Source organism: Myotis nattereri (assembly GCF_964212035.1).
Source record: "Myotis nattereri genome assembly, chromosome: 8".
NCBI lineage: Eukaryota > Metazoa > Chordata > Mammalia > Chiroptera > Vespertilionidae > Myotis > Myotis nattereri.
The window spans coordinates 75,133,393-75,146,546 of record NC_138083.1 but is presented as its reverse complement, the minus strand read 5'-3'; the positions used below and the strand labels follow the sequence as shown (position 1 = coordinate 75,146,546).

The window sequence follows — 13,154 nt, the reverse complement described above, 5'->3', positions numbered from 1 at the left end:
TAGCTCATACATACCCTTTAAATTGAGTGAGAATTGACACTGTTGATGAGAAATCTGGAGGTGCAGCAGTTTAAAAAAAAAAAAGAAAGAAGCTCTCGTATTTCCTTTGATCAGAGTAGCAATGGTCAAGTGGTTGAGCCAGATTTGGTTTTATTTAAAAGATTCTTTCATTTGACTAGTGCTTGTTTAAGTTGCATACTGCTCTAGTAATTTCTTATTCTAATAATACGTAGGAGACTTTCTAATTTACCTGGGTCCCTCTCTGTAGAGGTTGCTCTCTGCATATTTGTAGTAAGTTATGATGTCGCTTCTATTAAGTTGCTTTTCTTCATTAGTGTTTAGTCGTCCTCCCCTCCTCTCAGGGTCAAGACCATATAATTCAAGCATTTCTATAGTGTTTAGTTCTTGTTTCAGCAAACTCTGTTTGTGCCATAGATCCTGTGGGAGCATCTACTTGATGAAATACCAGCAGTAGAGCTCTTACCGTATGTCTTAGCTCTTCATTTAGCATTGCCCCTTTTCAGTTTGTTTCTCCTCTACTCACATACAGGGTGGGCAAAAGTAGGTTTATAGTTGTGAGTATAAGAAACACAGTTTATTCTTTTCTTTTTTAATTGAATTTATTGTGGTGACATGTAATAAGATTACATAGGTTTCAAGTGTGCAGTTCTATAACACATCATCTGTATATTGTATTGTGTTCACCAACCCCAAGTCAAGTCTCCTTCCGTCACCATGTATTCCCCTCTTCACCCTCTTCTCCCCCCCCCCACCCCCCCGCCCCACACACACCTCTTTCCCTCTGGTAATTGCCATGCTGTTGTCTACCCAGGGTTTATTCTTGTATTATTATTTATTCTTGTGTTATTTTCCATATGAACAACTATAAACCTACTTTTGCCCCACCTTGTATATACTCTCAGAACATAGTTGTTGACACCGTGCTTTCTCTACCTTTAGAGAAATAGTCCAGTTCTCCATAGAAAGTAAAAGAATTGGTTTAAAAGATACTTTTGATAGTTAACTTACTAGTTTTTGATCTTGCAATGGAACTTCAGTCTTAAATATATTGTTACTTGTTTTATTGTTAGCAGAATTAAGGGTAAGTAATGTCATACATTTTTGTCTTTAGTCTTTTGGTATGGTTTCTTTAACTTCTGTTGAGCTTTTGTTGCAGGTATTGGACATGGCGTATCTTCTAACGGTGTCATCATCATTAGCATATTCTTCCTGCTAAAAATAAATATCAAACTCCAAAGCCTGTATTGTCTCATGTTTTTAAAAATTGAGAAGACAGAAACTTTGTTATTCTACTTTATATTGCTTTCTCACTTAAGTTGGTTATTTATCACTGGTTAGAAAAATAGAATTTATGTTTTAGATGTAAATGTAGAAAATAGAACAGATTCTACTCCCCTACCCCCACCCCATATTCTTAGTATGTGATGAGGCTGATGCTAATAACAATAACATTTACCATGTATATCAGGTGCTATTCTAAGCACTTCACATATGTCAACTCATTTAATCCTATATATCAGGAAGTATTATTATCCCCATTTTACAGGTAAGAAAACTTAGGCGCAAGGACATTAAAGGACTTGCCCAGGTCACAAAGAGGTAGTGAATTATTTAGAACCAGGGAATCAGTTTCCAAAAAGACATATTTGTTTTTAATTTTTACTTAAAGAAATTAAAGATTAAAACAAAACCTAAGTCCCATCTCTGCAACTGTTCCTGTTTCCTCCTTCCTCAGAGGTAATCACTCTCTTAAAATAAAGTCTTCTAGGAGCTTTTTTTGGGTGTTTTTTTCATCATGACAATTTTCTATTATAAAGAAATGACCTAAATGATTTTAAACATTTTTTACATGTAAAGAAATATTTAGGTTTCTAATAAACTAGGAGGTTATTCCTCAGACTTTTTGTAAATTGTCATTTCCTTTGTCATAAGATAGAAAAATATTGAGATATTTGGACATTTTTTGTGCTAAGTAGGTGGCATCACTTTAAAGTTGAGACTAAGAGGTCAAGATTTATAATTACCAAATCACATGTGATATCATCAAATAGTTTTCATTTCTCATCCATTTTTGAACATCAGCTGTGATTAACCAGGCATTGATGTGTCATTAAATGCTCTTTTTTATTTTAATGAAACGTAAATGTAAAAGTTCAGGAATTGGCTATATCATATTTACTAAGGAGGCCATTATTAACTCAGTAGAGGCCTGATGCACGAAATTCATCCAAGAGTAGGCCTTTCTTCCCCCAGCTGCCCGCACTGCCTTCCCTCTGATACCCGGGACCAGGGCTTTCCTCTGGCACTGCACCTGGGACCTGGGCTTCCCTCGCAGCCCAAGCTTCGTCCGGAAGGACATCCGGTCTAATTAGCATATTACGCTTTTATTGTAGGTTTGTTATGAATGAAAACATGAAGTTTTTTAATTTTGGAAATGATGAATTATTTTTTCAACTTATGGCTAACTTTAGCCAATTAAGTAGATAACTTAAAATAGACTTGATACATCCAATATTTATATTTATAAAATATTTCATAGATTGCTATGGGAATCATTTCACCATTTAGAAGTTGAATTTATTGCATGAACTGTTAGTCACTTAGCTTGTTATTTTAGGAGGCATTTATGGATAAGGACCTTATAATGATACTTTGGCTTTTATATTTCTGGAGAGGAGGCAATATGGAGATCAGAAATTCTTCCATGTTAAATGAGAAAATTTTTTGCTCAATTTTAAGTATTTTTTCATGATATACAGACAATCCTTGGGTTACGTTGGACGTAGTTTCATGGATATGTCACCATCTCCTATCTATACTAATAATAGAGGAATATGCAAATTGTCTAGGATGCCATCACAGTAGCAGTAATGACTGAACAGCAGGCTGCCTGGGGCAACAAGGCCAGCAGCGGGGTTAGTGAGGGATGGCCAAACGACTGAACAGCAGGTTGTGTGGGGCAACCAGGCCGGCAGAGGGGGCAGTTGGGGGTAACCAGGCTGGCGGGGGGAGGGGGGGCAGTTAAGGGCGACCAGGCCAGCGGGGGGGGGGGTGGGGATAGTTGGGGGCAACCAGGCCGTCGGGGGTGGTAGTTAGGGGCAATCAGGTTGGCAGGCAGAGGTGGTTAGGGGTGATCAGGCAGTCAGGCAGGTGAGCAGTTAGGAGCCAGCGGTCCCGGATTGTGAGAGGGATGTCCAACTGCCAATTTGGGCCTAAACTGGCAGTTGGACATCCTTGAGGGGTCCTGGATTGGAAAGGGTGCAGGCTGGGCTGAGGGACTCTCCCCCCTCCCCCCGTGCATGAATTTCTTGCACCGGGCTTCTATTAAAAAATGTTCCATTATTTCGATGTATGTACATATGTGCTTTATGTTTTTTATTATTTATTTAGCACAAGTAAAGGTCAGGAATTGTTACCTTTCTTTTAAGTTTTTTTCACTTCATTATTGCTGTGTATGTGCTCCATGTGAGTGATGTAGGTGCTTATGTAGCTGGGTTCCGGCTTACGGTGAAAATCACGTCACGTTGTGCCGTAGGAATGGATCTCCAGTGTAACCCAAGGACCTCCTGTAGTTGAAACTGGTTTTATAATTCCTGTGTACCTCATAGTACATTGTTAAGGAAACCTTTGGAGCGGCAGTCACCAACCGATGGTCTGAGGACCACCGGTCCGTGAGGTCTGAAAGGTTGGCAACCACAGATTAGTTTAAATTGCTAAGCTTCTGCAGAAAATTGGAAATCACAATTTGATGGCTCCTACAAGGAAAAATCAGTCATAGTTCCGAGTTCTGGAAGTAAGGATAGGAAAGCTGTCAGGACAGTGTTTATCTTTTGCAGTTTTGCCTCAGTATATTCAGATTCAAGTCATTTAAAAAATGAGGCATAGTATTTATTGTATGATGTTGTTTGTTTAGTTTCTCATGGTGTTGGATTATATCCATTGAGTTGCTTTTATTAGTCTGTGCATTATATGTAGTACATAGAGAACATCCGGGTGCTGCTGGCAGTTTGTATAGTTGTTCAAGAATATTTGCAGGATTTGTTTCTCATAAGTAGAATAGAATAGCTAGGTCAAAGGGCATGTATATCTTTAGGTGTTGATAGTGTACTCAACCCCTCCAGAAGTTATGCTTTTTTAAGTTCCTTGCAGTATGAGTGCATCTTTCCCAATACAACCATGCCCTCTCTGAATTTCAGTGATCTTTTAAATTTTTGTATATTTGATATCTTAAAAATTACTTTTTATTCATTGTTTCCTCATCATTTATTGGTTAATGATTAATGTCTCAGCCTGTCTTTTACTATGTTGTGAAATGCCATTTCTCTTATACTTACTTCCTAAATATATACATGGGAATGTAGTCCCTCTTCTGTTGGTACATTTGTCTTACCTTTAATTATACAGTAGATTTTTGTTTGTATTACTTTTTGGCATTTGTGTTATAATTTTAATCAGGATGTGTATACATTTTTCTTTCCATTTATGTTGTATGTATATTTGCCTACATGCTAAATATTTTAAAAGACATTATTTACTGAATAGACATTTTTTATGAAATCATTTTTCAGTTACATTTGACAGCTAAGTAGACTTAACTTACTTGGCCTTTTCCCTGTTTTTGGAAATACTGTTTACTTTTGTTGTCTGCCCCTCTATCTTTATTTGCTATTTTTTTTATATCACTTCATATTAGTTTTTTTTAACAATTTCTTAGTGATTTCTTCCTCAGAACTTCAACTATTCTTTCGTTCTTTTAGTTTTTTTTCCCCATGGATGCCATGTTCTTTGGAAGAATGTTTAGACCAAGTTAATGGCCTTTTAGGCTCTTCCACGTGAATAAGAGTTCATTTTTTGAATAATAAGAATTATATGTCATGGAGGGAGCATCAGGATTTTAGAGATGCTTAGATGGGGCATGGCCAAAAAAAGGTGGGGAACCACTGTGCTAGACAGTATTTTCCAGGGTTTTCAAGAGTGCTTGCTTTTATAAAACTTCTTGTTTTCCAAAACATTCAATTTTCATTTTTTTAAATGCTTAAGATAAATTTGTTTTACCTGAGACATTTGATGATTAGAAATTTCTGATGTCAGACTCTTTTAATATAGGAAATAAGAATATTTACTATATATAGCACATATATGCAAATTTTAAATGCACATTTAAAAATCTATTGCTGAAGGTGTTCTCTGAATGTAGCTTTTTTTTTTTTTTTTAATCCTCACCTGAGGGTATTTTTCCACTAATTTTTTAGAGAGAGGGGAAGGACAGAGAGACACGTCATTTGGCTGGTTCCCATACGACCAGGGCCCGGGATGGAGCCTGCATCTGAGGCATGTGACCTTGACCGGAATCGAGCCCTTGATCCTTCAGTCTGTGAGCTGACTATCCACTGAGCCAAACCAGCTAGGGCTGCATGTAGCATGCATGCATATAATTTGATTTCAGAGAGGAAAGGAGAGAGGGAGAGAGAGAAACATCAATGATGAGAGAGTATCATTGATCGGCTGCCTTCTGCATGCCCCACACTGGGGATTGAGCCTGCAACCTGGCCATATGCCCTGACGGGGAATCAAACTGTGACCTCCTGATTCATAGGTCGATGCTTAACCAATGAGCCTTGCCAGCTGGGCTCTCCCCAAACTCTTTATCAACATAAAATAATACATGATTATTGTAGAAAACTTGGGAAATACCTGAAAAAGCAAAACAAAGGAAACACAAGTTTACATTAACCACTGAAAGCAATCATTAATATTTTGATGTATTTTGTTCCACTCTTGTTTTTTATTTTAAATAGTTATATATATTTCATCCTTTATTTTTTTTTTTTTGAGGCTTTGTTAACATTGTAGCTAGCCAAAGTTTATTGTATCTTGTTTCCTTAATTTCAAGCAGAGTACAAGTTTAAAAAAAGATAATAAGGTCTATTTCTCCACATTGGGATAAATAAGTTATACTTATTGGACCTATTGACAGAACTAAGTCTATGTGACAAATTAGTGGGAAAATGTTTACTTTCAAGAATATTGGACGATTATTTGTTTAATAAAAGTCTTTATTGCATCTAAGTCCAATTCCTTCAGTATGCCATTATAATTTATTGGGGGAGTGGTAATATTGGTAACTATACCATGTAATTAATTTATCTGCTCATCACTTTTAAACAGAGTTAGATTTCAGAGGAAGGGAGAGGGTGAGGGAGATAGAAACATCAATGAGAGCCCTAACCGGTTTGGCTCAATGGATAGAGCGTTGGCCTGCAGACTCAGGGGTCCCAGGTTCGATTCCGGTCAGGGGCATGTACCTTGGTTGCAGGCACATACCCAGTAGGGAGTGTGCAGGAGGCAGCTGATCGATGTTTCTCTCTCATCGATATTTCTAACTCTCTATCCCTCTCCCTTCCTCTCTGTAAAAAATCAATAAAATATATTTTAAAAAAAGAAAAAAAAGAAACATCAATGAGAGAATCATTGATCGGCTGCCTCTTCCACACCCTCTACCAGGGATCAAGCCTGCAACCCAGGCATGTGCCCTGAACTAGAATCAAACAGCCTTTTGGCTCACAGGTTGATGCTCAACCACTGAGCAACACCGGCTGGGCTCAGCTCAACACTTTGAAGTATAAGATTTGTGTCAGAACTATAAATCGTCTTTTTTATATCTATGCACATCAGATTTGCTCAAGCAAAATGTGAACCTCTTATGTACTTAGGTCAATCCATTGTAAGGAGAGCCCTGTGTCATTTAGACTAACATAATCTATCTCAGAATTCTGACAGACTTAACTTCCTAAAGCAAGATTGTTTGTAAAGCATTTCTCAGATCTCAGATCTGGTTATGTTTAGATTAGATTTTGGAGAAAGTCACTGCTTAACAGCAAAGCCTATTTTATTCTTTGAATCTTTCCAAGAGCCAGTCATACTAATATAAAGGAAATTCTTGGGAGTTTTTAAGGGTTATTAAACTTAATACATTTTTAAATTGAGATAATCCTATATAATAAAAGGGTAATATGCAAAATGACCCTAACAATGGAACGACTGGTCGCTATGATGTGCACTGACCACCAGGTGGCAGACGCTCAACGCAGGAGCTGCCCCCTGGTGGTCAGTGCACTTCCACAGAGGGAGCACCTCTCTGCCAGAAGCCAGCTGGCTCATGGCTGGTCAGTGCAGCGGCAGTGGCGGGAGCCTCTCCAGCCTCTGCGCAGCACTAAGGATGTCCGACTAACGGCTTAGGCCTGCTCCCCTAAGCCGTTATTCAGACATCCCCCAAGGGATCCGGGCTGCCAGAGGGATGTCTGACTGCCAGCTTAGGCCCGATCCCCCCCCCCCCCCCCCCGAGGGGTCCCGGACTGTGAGAGGGCACAGGCCGGGCTGAGGGCTCTCACTTCCCCCTACCAAGTGCATGAATTTTTGTGTACCAGGCCTCTAGTTTACATATAAAAGAATGCACAGATATTAAGTAGCCAGCTTCAGCAAACTTGATAAATTTTGATAATTTATTAAATGCTGGACACATACTACAGTAATGTGTTTTATATTCTAATTATTAAGATTTTTTTAAAAATAAATTTTTACTGATTTCAGAGAGGAAGAGAGAGGGAAAAATAAGAAACATCAGTGATGAGAGAGAATAATTGATTGGCTGCCTCCTGCATGCCCCGCACTGGGGATCAAGCCTACAACCCAGGTATGTTCTCCAACTGGGGATCCAACCGTGATCTCCTGGTTCATAGGTCAACCACTGAGCCACGCCGGCCGGGTGCTAATGAAATTTTAGTTACCTCTTGACTTAGGGATGTGTGTAACTAAACGTAGTTTGATTTGAAATGTGTGTGAATGTGTGCGTGAAACATGAGAAAGATTATTGAATATGAGAAGAACGGGCATTCTTAACCTTTGAGTTGCCAACAGCTTTGAAAAATGCACATATGCACAATTTGTTTACAACCTCAGTTGAATTAGGACTGCCTCTGATACACCTGGCTCACAGTTTAATGACCTGTTGGTACCTAACCATTGCACAAAGGATGGGATTGATGTGGGTCTTGTATTACTTTCATTGTCTTCTTTCTCTGCTTAAAAACTTCCGCTTATTGCATTTAGATTCCCCTAAGCTAAGGGCATCAGTGTGGTCAGAACTAGACTTGGCATCACTTCATGGGAGGAAGCATTGGTCGGGTAGCTACGAGCATAGTGACATAGTTGGTATAATGTTCAGCTACACTAGATGTTCATGGAATGCTGGCTCAACCACAGCTGGATTTCTCTTCAGTTCTGGATTTCACATTAATAAAAGGAATTAACTTACCATAGTGTATCCAGAGGCAAGGACCAAGATGGCAAAGGAAATGGAAATAATACCTTGGGAGTATCAGAGCTCAGACTTCTGGATAGGCATGAGTTATGTTAGGGCAAAAAGAACCGTGGATGTATTGTATGTGACAAAGATCATTCTGCCATTTAGAACTGCCTAATGCGAAAGGATATTTAATAAAGTAGTTTCAGCCTCTGCCGCCTACATCTACAGCATATTCTAAACACAGTCCAACAGATTAACACAGTCCTCACAGATTAACATAAAACTCACCATCAAGGCTGATTTACCTCAGTTCCTCTTACCCAATAACCTCAGCTTTTAAAAAAATTACAGCACATGCCAAAAGGCAAGCAACAGTCTGCAGAGATTTTTTTTTTTAAGTGAGAAACAGACTCATGTATGATACAAATTTTGGGATTACCAGACCAGGAATCTAAAATAACTGATTATTAATATGTTAACTCTTTGAAAAGTAGGTACTGTAGAAAAACAGTACATTTAAGTAGAGAGATGGAAATGGTTAAGGAAAATCTAGAAACTAAAAGAACACTGACAGATGAAGAGTGCCTTTGATGTTCACTTCAATATACTGGACCCTGGTAAGGAAAAACTCAGTGAGCTTGATGGTAGATCAATAGAAACTTCCCAGTCTGAAATGCAAAAACGAACAACCCAAAAGCCCAGAATATTCAAGAATTGTGGGGCAATTTGGAAAGGTGTAACACACATGTACTTGGACTAGCAGGAGAACAAATGAAGCAGAAGAAACATTTGAAGTAATGCCAGGTATTTCCAAAATTAATGACAGACATCAAACCACTCATCAGGAAACTGAACATATGCCAGGCAGGACACTCTTGGGCATATTATATTCAACTGCAGTAAGCCAAAGACAGGGAAAACCTTGAAAGAAGCCAGAAGGAAGAGACATCTTACCTATAGGATAAGAATTACAGTGGACTCAGCAGAACCATGCAAGCAAGAAGAGAGTGGGGTGAAAAGTGTTGAAAGAAAACAAACCTAGAGTTCTATAATCAAACAAGTGAAGGATAAAATGAGTTTGCTGCTATTGGAGGTGGTCAAGAAGAGGTTCAAAGAAAATATTGGGTCTAATGTTTGCCTTTATATATAAATGGTCAGTTCTGGGAGATGGTAGTATGTATTTCAGTGATTTTGAGGAATATTACAAACCAGATTCCATTCTTGGAGCTTTCCTCTGTACATGAGCATATTGAGGATTGCAGCAGGAATGTAGCAAAGACACTTATTTTTGCTCCCAGAACCTCTAATATACGGCCTATTAAAACCTTGTGGAATATGTTCCATGAGACACCCAATTTGGGAAACAACAGATTAGCTGACCTTTATGACCCTGAGATCATGTGATTCTTTAATTACTGGATGATGTATGCTAAGACAATGAGGCTAAGCAGTCACACAGAAAACGAAAGTAATGTAAATATAGCATGAGTAAGTCTAGTTCATTTAAATATCAGCAAAAATAGGAACATGAATGTGATTGTTCCCAGATCCCATCGAGGATATCACATCACATTTATTTATCATGTCTCCTTAGACTCTTCTTGGCTGTGGCACTTCATTAGACTTTCCCTGTGCTTGATGTCCTTGGTAGTTTTGGAGAATCTTAAGGATTTTGCAGTATGTCCCTCAATTGAGACTTGTCTGATATTTTTCTCATGGACTAGAGTTAGGTGTTTTGGGAAGAAGACCACAGAGAGAAAGTGCCGTTTTCATCACATTTTATCAAGAGTACATTCTGCCAACATGACTTGCCAGTGTTGGTGTGCCGTTGATTGGCTGGGGTAGTGTTTGTCAACTTCTCCACTCTAAAGTTAGTCCTTTTTCCCATTTCCGTACCTGGGAATAAGTTGCCATGTGCAGCTCACACATAAGGTGTGGGAATCCATTAAACTTTTCAAATATGTAATGCTGTAAGTGAACCTTTTTCAAATATCAAATTGCAATCCATTTTTTTAAAAATATATTTTATTGATTTTTTTACAGAGAGGAAGGAAGAGGGATAGAGAGTTAGAAACATCGATGAGAGAGAAACATCGATCAGCTGCCTCCTGCACACCCCCCACTGGGGATGTGCCCGCAACCAAGGTACATGCCCTTGACCGGAATCGAACCTGGGACCCCTCAGTCCGCAGGCCGATGCTCTATCCATTGAGCCAAATCGGTTAGGGCTGCAATCCATTTTTTAATTCTCGTAAGAATTCGGAGAGCAGATATTCTGATTTGGTTAAGGATAATAGCTGAGTTCTTATAGTCACAGCACCCAAAGCATCTGTTGGGAAGGGTAGTGTTTCCTAAGGAAAAAAGTTCAAAATTTTCCAAACACTGGTAGATGCTCACTACTTTTTTCTAATTCACGTTTTTCTGCTTTTTTTCATTTCTTCCTGACACTGGGGACATTTCTGCATTCTGCTGTTAGCCTAATTCTCTTCCACTAGGTGCACATTGGAATCATGGGATGTGGTGTGAAACAATAATTCAGAAAACCACGTTCAATGTAAATGCACTTTTCCTGAAAAACTACAGAATACAAAATTTGACAAAACCATGGTTGATGATGGATATACAGAAGATAAGAGTAGGTAAGGGTGAGGCAAAATGGTTGAAAATGATTCAAAAAACACTGCCATGTATGCACTCATATAACCCTAATTGGCTCACACATCCCAAGGTTTTATTTTTTAAAATTATACTTTTATTTCTTTTTCAAAAACATTGTTTTACAGAGGAAGGGGGGGAGAGCGGAAAATACCAATGGTGAGAGAATCATTGATTGGCTGGCTCCTGCACACTCCACACTGGTGATTGAGTCAGTAACCTGTCCATGTGCCCTGACTAGGAATTGAATCATGACCTCCTGGTTCATAGGTCGAAGCTCAACCACTGAGGCACACTGGCTGGGCCATCTCAAGGTTTTTTTGTTTTTTTTTAATATATTTTATTGGTTTTTTACAGAGAGGAAGGGAGAGGGATAGAGAGTTAGAAACATCGATGGGAGAGAAACATCGATCAGCCGCCTCCTGCACATCTCCCACTGGGGATGTGCCCGCAACCCAGGTACATGCCCTTGACCGGAATCGAACCTGGGACCTTTCAGTCCGCAGGCCGACGCTCTATCCACTGAGCCAAACCGGTTTCGGCCATCTCAAGGTTTTAAATCGACTGTTTGCTCATGATAAAGCCAAAATCTTCATTTCTATCCCAGAATGCTAGAACCGCATTTCCAAATGCTGCCAAAAGTCCCAAGGATAACTCCCTTTCCATGCTGGAATCCAAACTGTTTCCAAAGGCGTGTCTGCCTGTCTTTGCTCTCTGACATAATAGCACCTGCATCCAACCACTCATGGAGCCTGAACCCTTATCATTCTTCACATTGTAACCACAACCAAGTCCCTGCTGAGCTCTCTCACTATACAGTTTGTCTTTTGAATGAAGTTATTGTACACACAGTATAGTTTGTGAAGCTCTGTTACTCTTGGCTTGGTTCAGGCCCTAAATCTGTTCTTTCGTAGACAATGAAGTAAACTGGCTGGGTTTCTTCCTCAGATATATTCTCTTCTATATCAACACTAATTCTCACAACTTAAATATGACCGTGTTTGGTAAGGAAATTGACATGGCACCATGCACTATAGTAATAGTAAATTGCCATGCACATATTATGCCCTTTATTCTCTCTGCCCTTTTATTGTGCTGTTCCATTGACCTGAGTGTTCTTACCTCTCCTCACCTCTGAACCCCTTCCCTAAACTCAGTGGAGGGAAATCTTCCACTTTGTATATCATAGAAATCAGTTTTTGCCTCTGATGGAACACATCATACTTTATTAACTTGGTTGCTTGCCCATTAAACTATGCTCTTCTATGTGAGGATTATGATTCATCTTTGTGTCTCCAGCATAGTGATGGGCACATACTCTGATAGAAGTTCAAATGTTTGCTGACTGAAGTGTGGTCAGTTGAGACCTTTGGGTTCAGATCAAATGACAATGCTATGTTTGAGAATTTTACATAATATGCAGTAATGGCTAAAATATCAGTAGAAGACTCAAACTGACACCCAAAATGTTGGTTGTAAAAGAGTTATAAACAGTATGCTTATTTCTTATAGAATTGCTTTTGACCTTCTTGCCCATCACATATGTTATTCACTATAATACTTGCATTAACAGATATCAAATTGGTCTTCCCAGGAAGTCAGTTTAGAGTTGGGTGGAAAGTAGTATTTCTATTGTTTGAGCTTGGTATCTACTGCATCTGGAAAGACCAGCTCTCTTTTTCCTTTGTCCATGTGAGTTTTATTAAAAGTGAATTTCTGCCAAAGCCGGTTTGGCTCAGCGGATAGAGCGTTGGCCTGCGGACTGAAAGGTCCCAGGTTCAATTCCGGTCAAGGGCATGTACCTGGGTTGCGGGCACTTCCCCAGTGGGGGATGTGCAGGAGGCAGCTGATCGATGTTTCTCTCTCATCGATGTTTCTAGCTCTCTATCTCTCTCCCTTCCTCTCTGTAAAAAATCAATAAAATATATTTTTAAAAGTGAATTTCTTAGTAAAGTAGCAGAACTTGAAATCCATTTTCCCATTAAAAACAGTACTATCAGTGGTACTTATGTTCTCAGACTAACAAAGCCTCCCCCACTTTAACAGTTTTATTGAGATATAATTCACATACCATGTAACTTACCCATTTAAAGTACAGTTTTTTAGTACACTCACAGGAGCACTACAATCTATAATTTTAGAACATTTTTGTCTACCCTAAAGGAAACCATTT

General features: G+C 39.0%; 1 protein-coding gene across 2 annotated transcripts in view; it reads left to right on the top strand.

The window, feature by feature from the left end:
* Window positions 1–13,154, top strand: part of RPRD1A (regulation of nuclear pre-mRNA domain containing 1A) — a 39,856-nt gene that overhangs the window by 21,141 nt on the left and 5,561 nt on the right. Inside the window, exon 7 of one of the 2 annotated variants that reach the window (XM_081098064.1) lies at window positions 1,178–1,255. The exons of the other annotated variant lie outside the window; for it this stretch is intronic. Coding sequence (XP_080954190.1) covers window positions 1,178–1,237 — 60 coding nt within the window. The 3' untranslated portion in view covers window positions 1,238–1,255. Of the gene's footprint in view, window positions 1–1,177; window positions 1,256–13,154 lie in introns of those variants that run through there. 2 annotated transcript variants of the gene reach the window in all.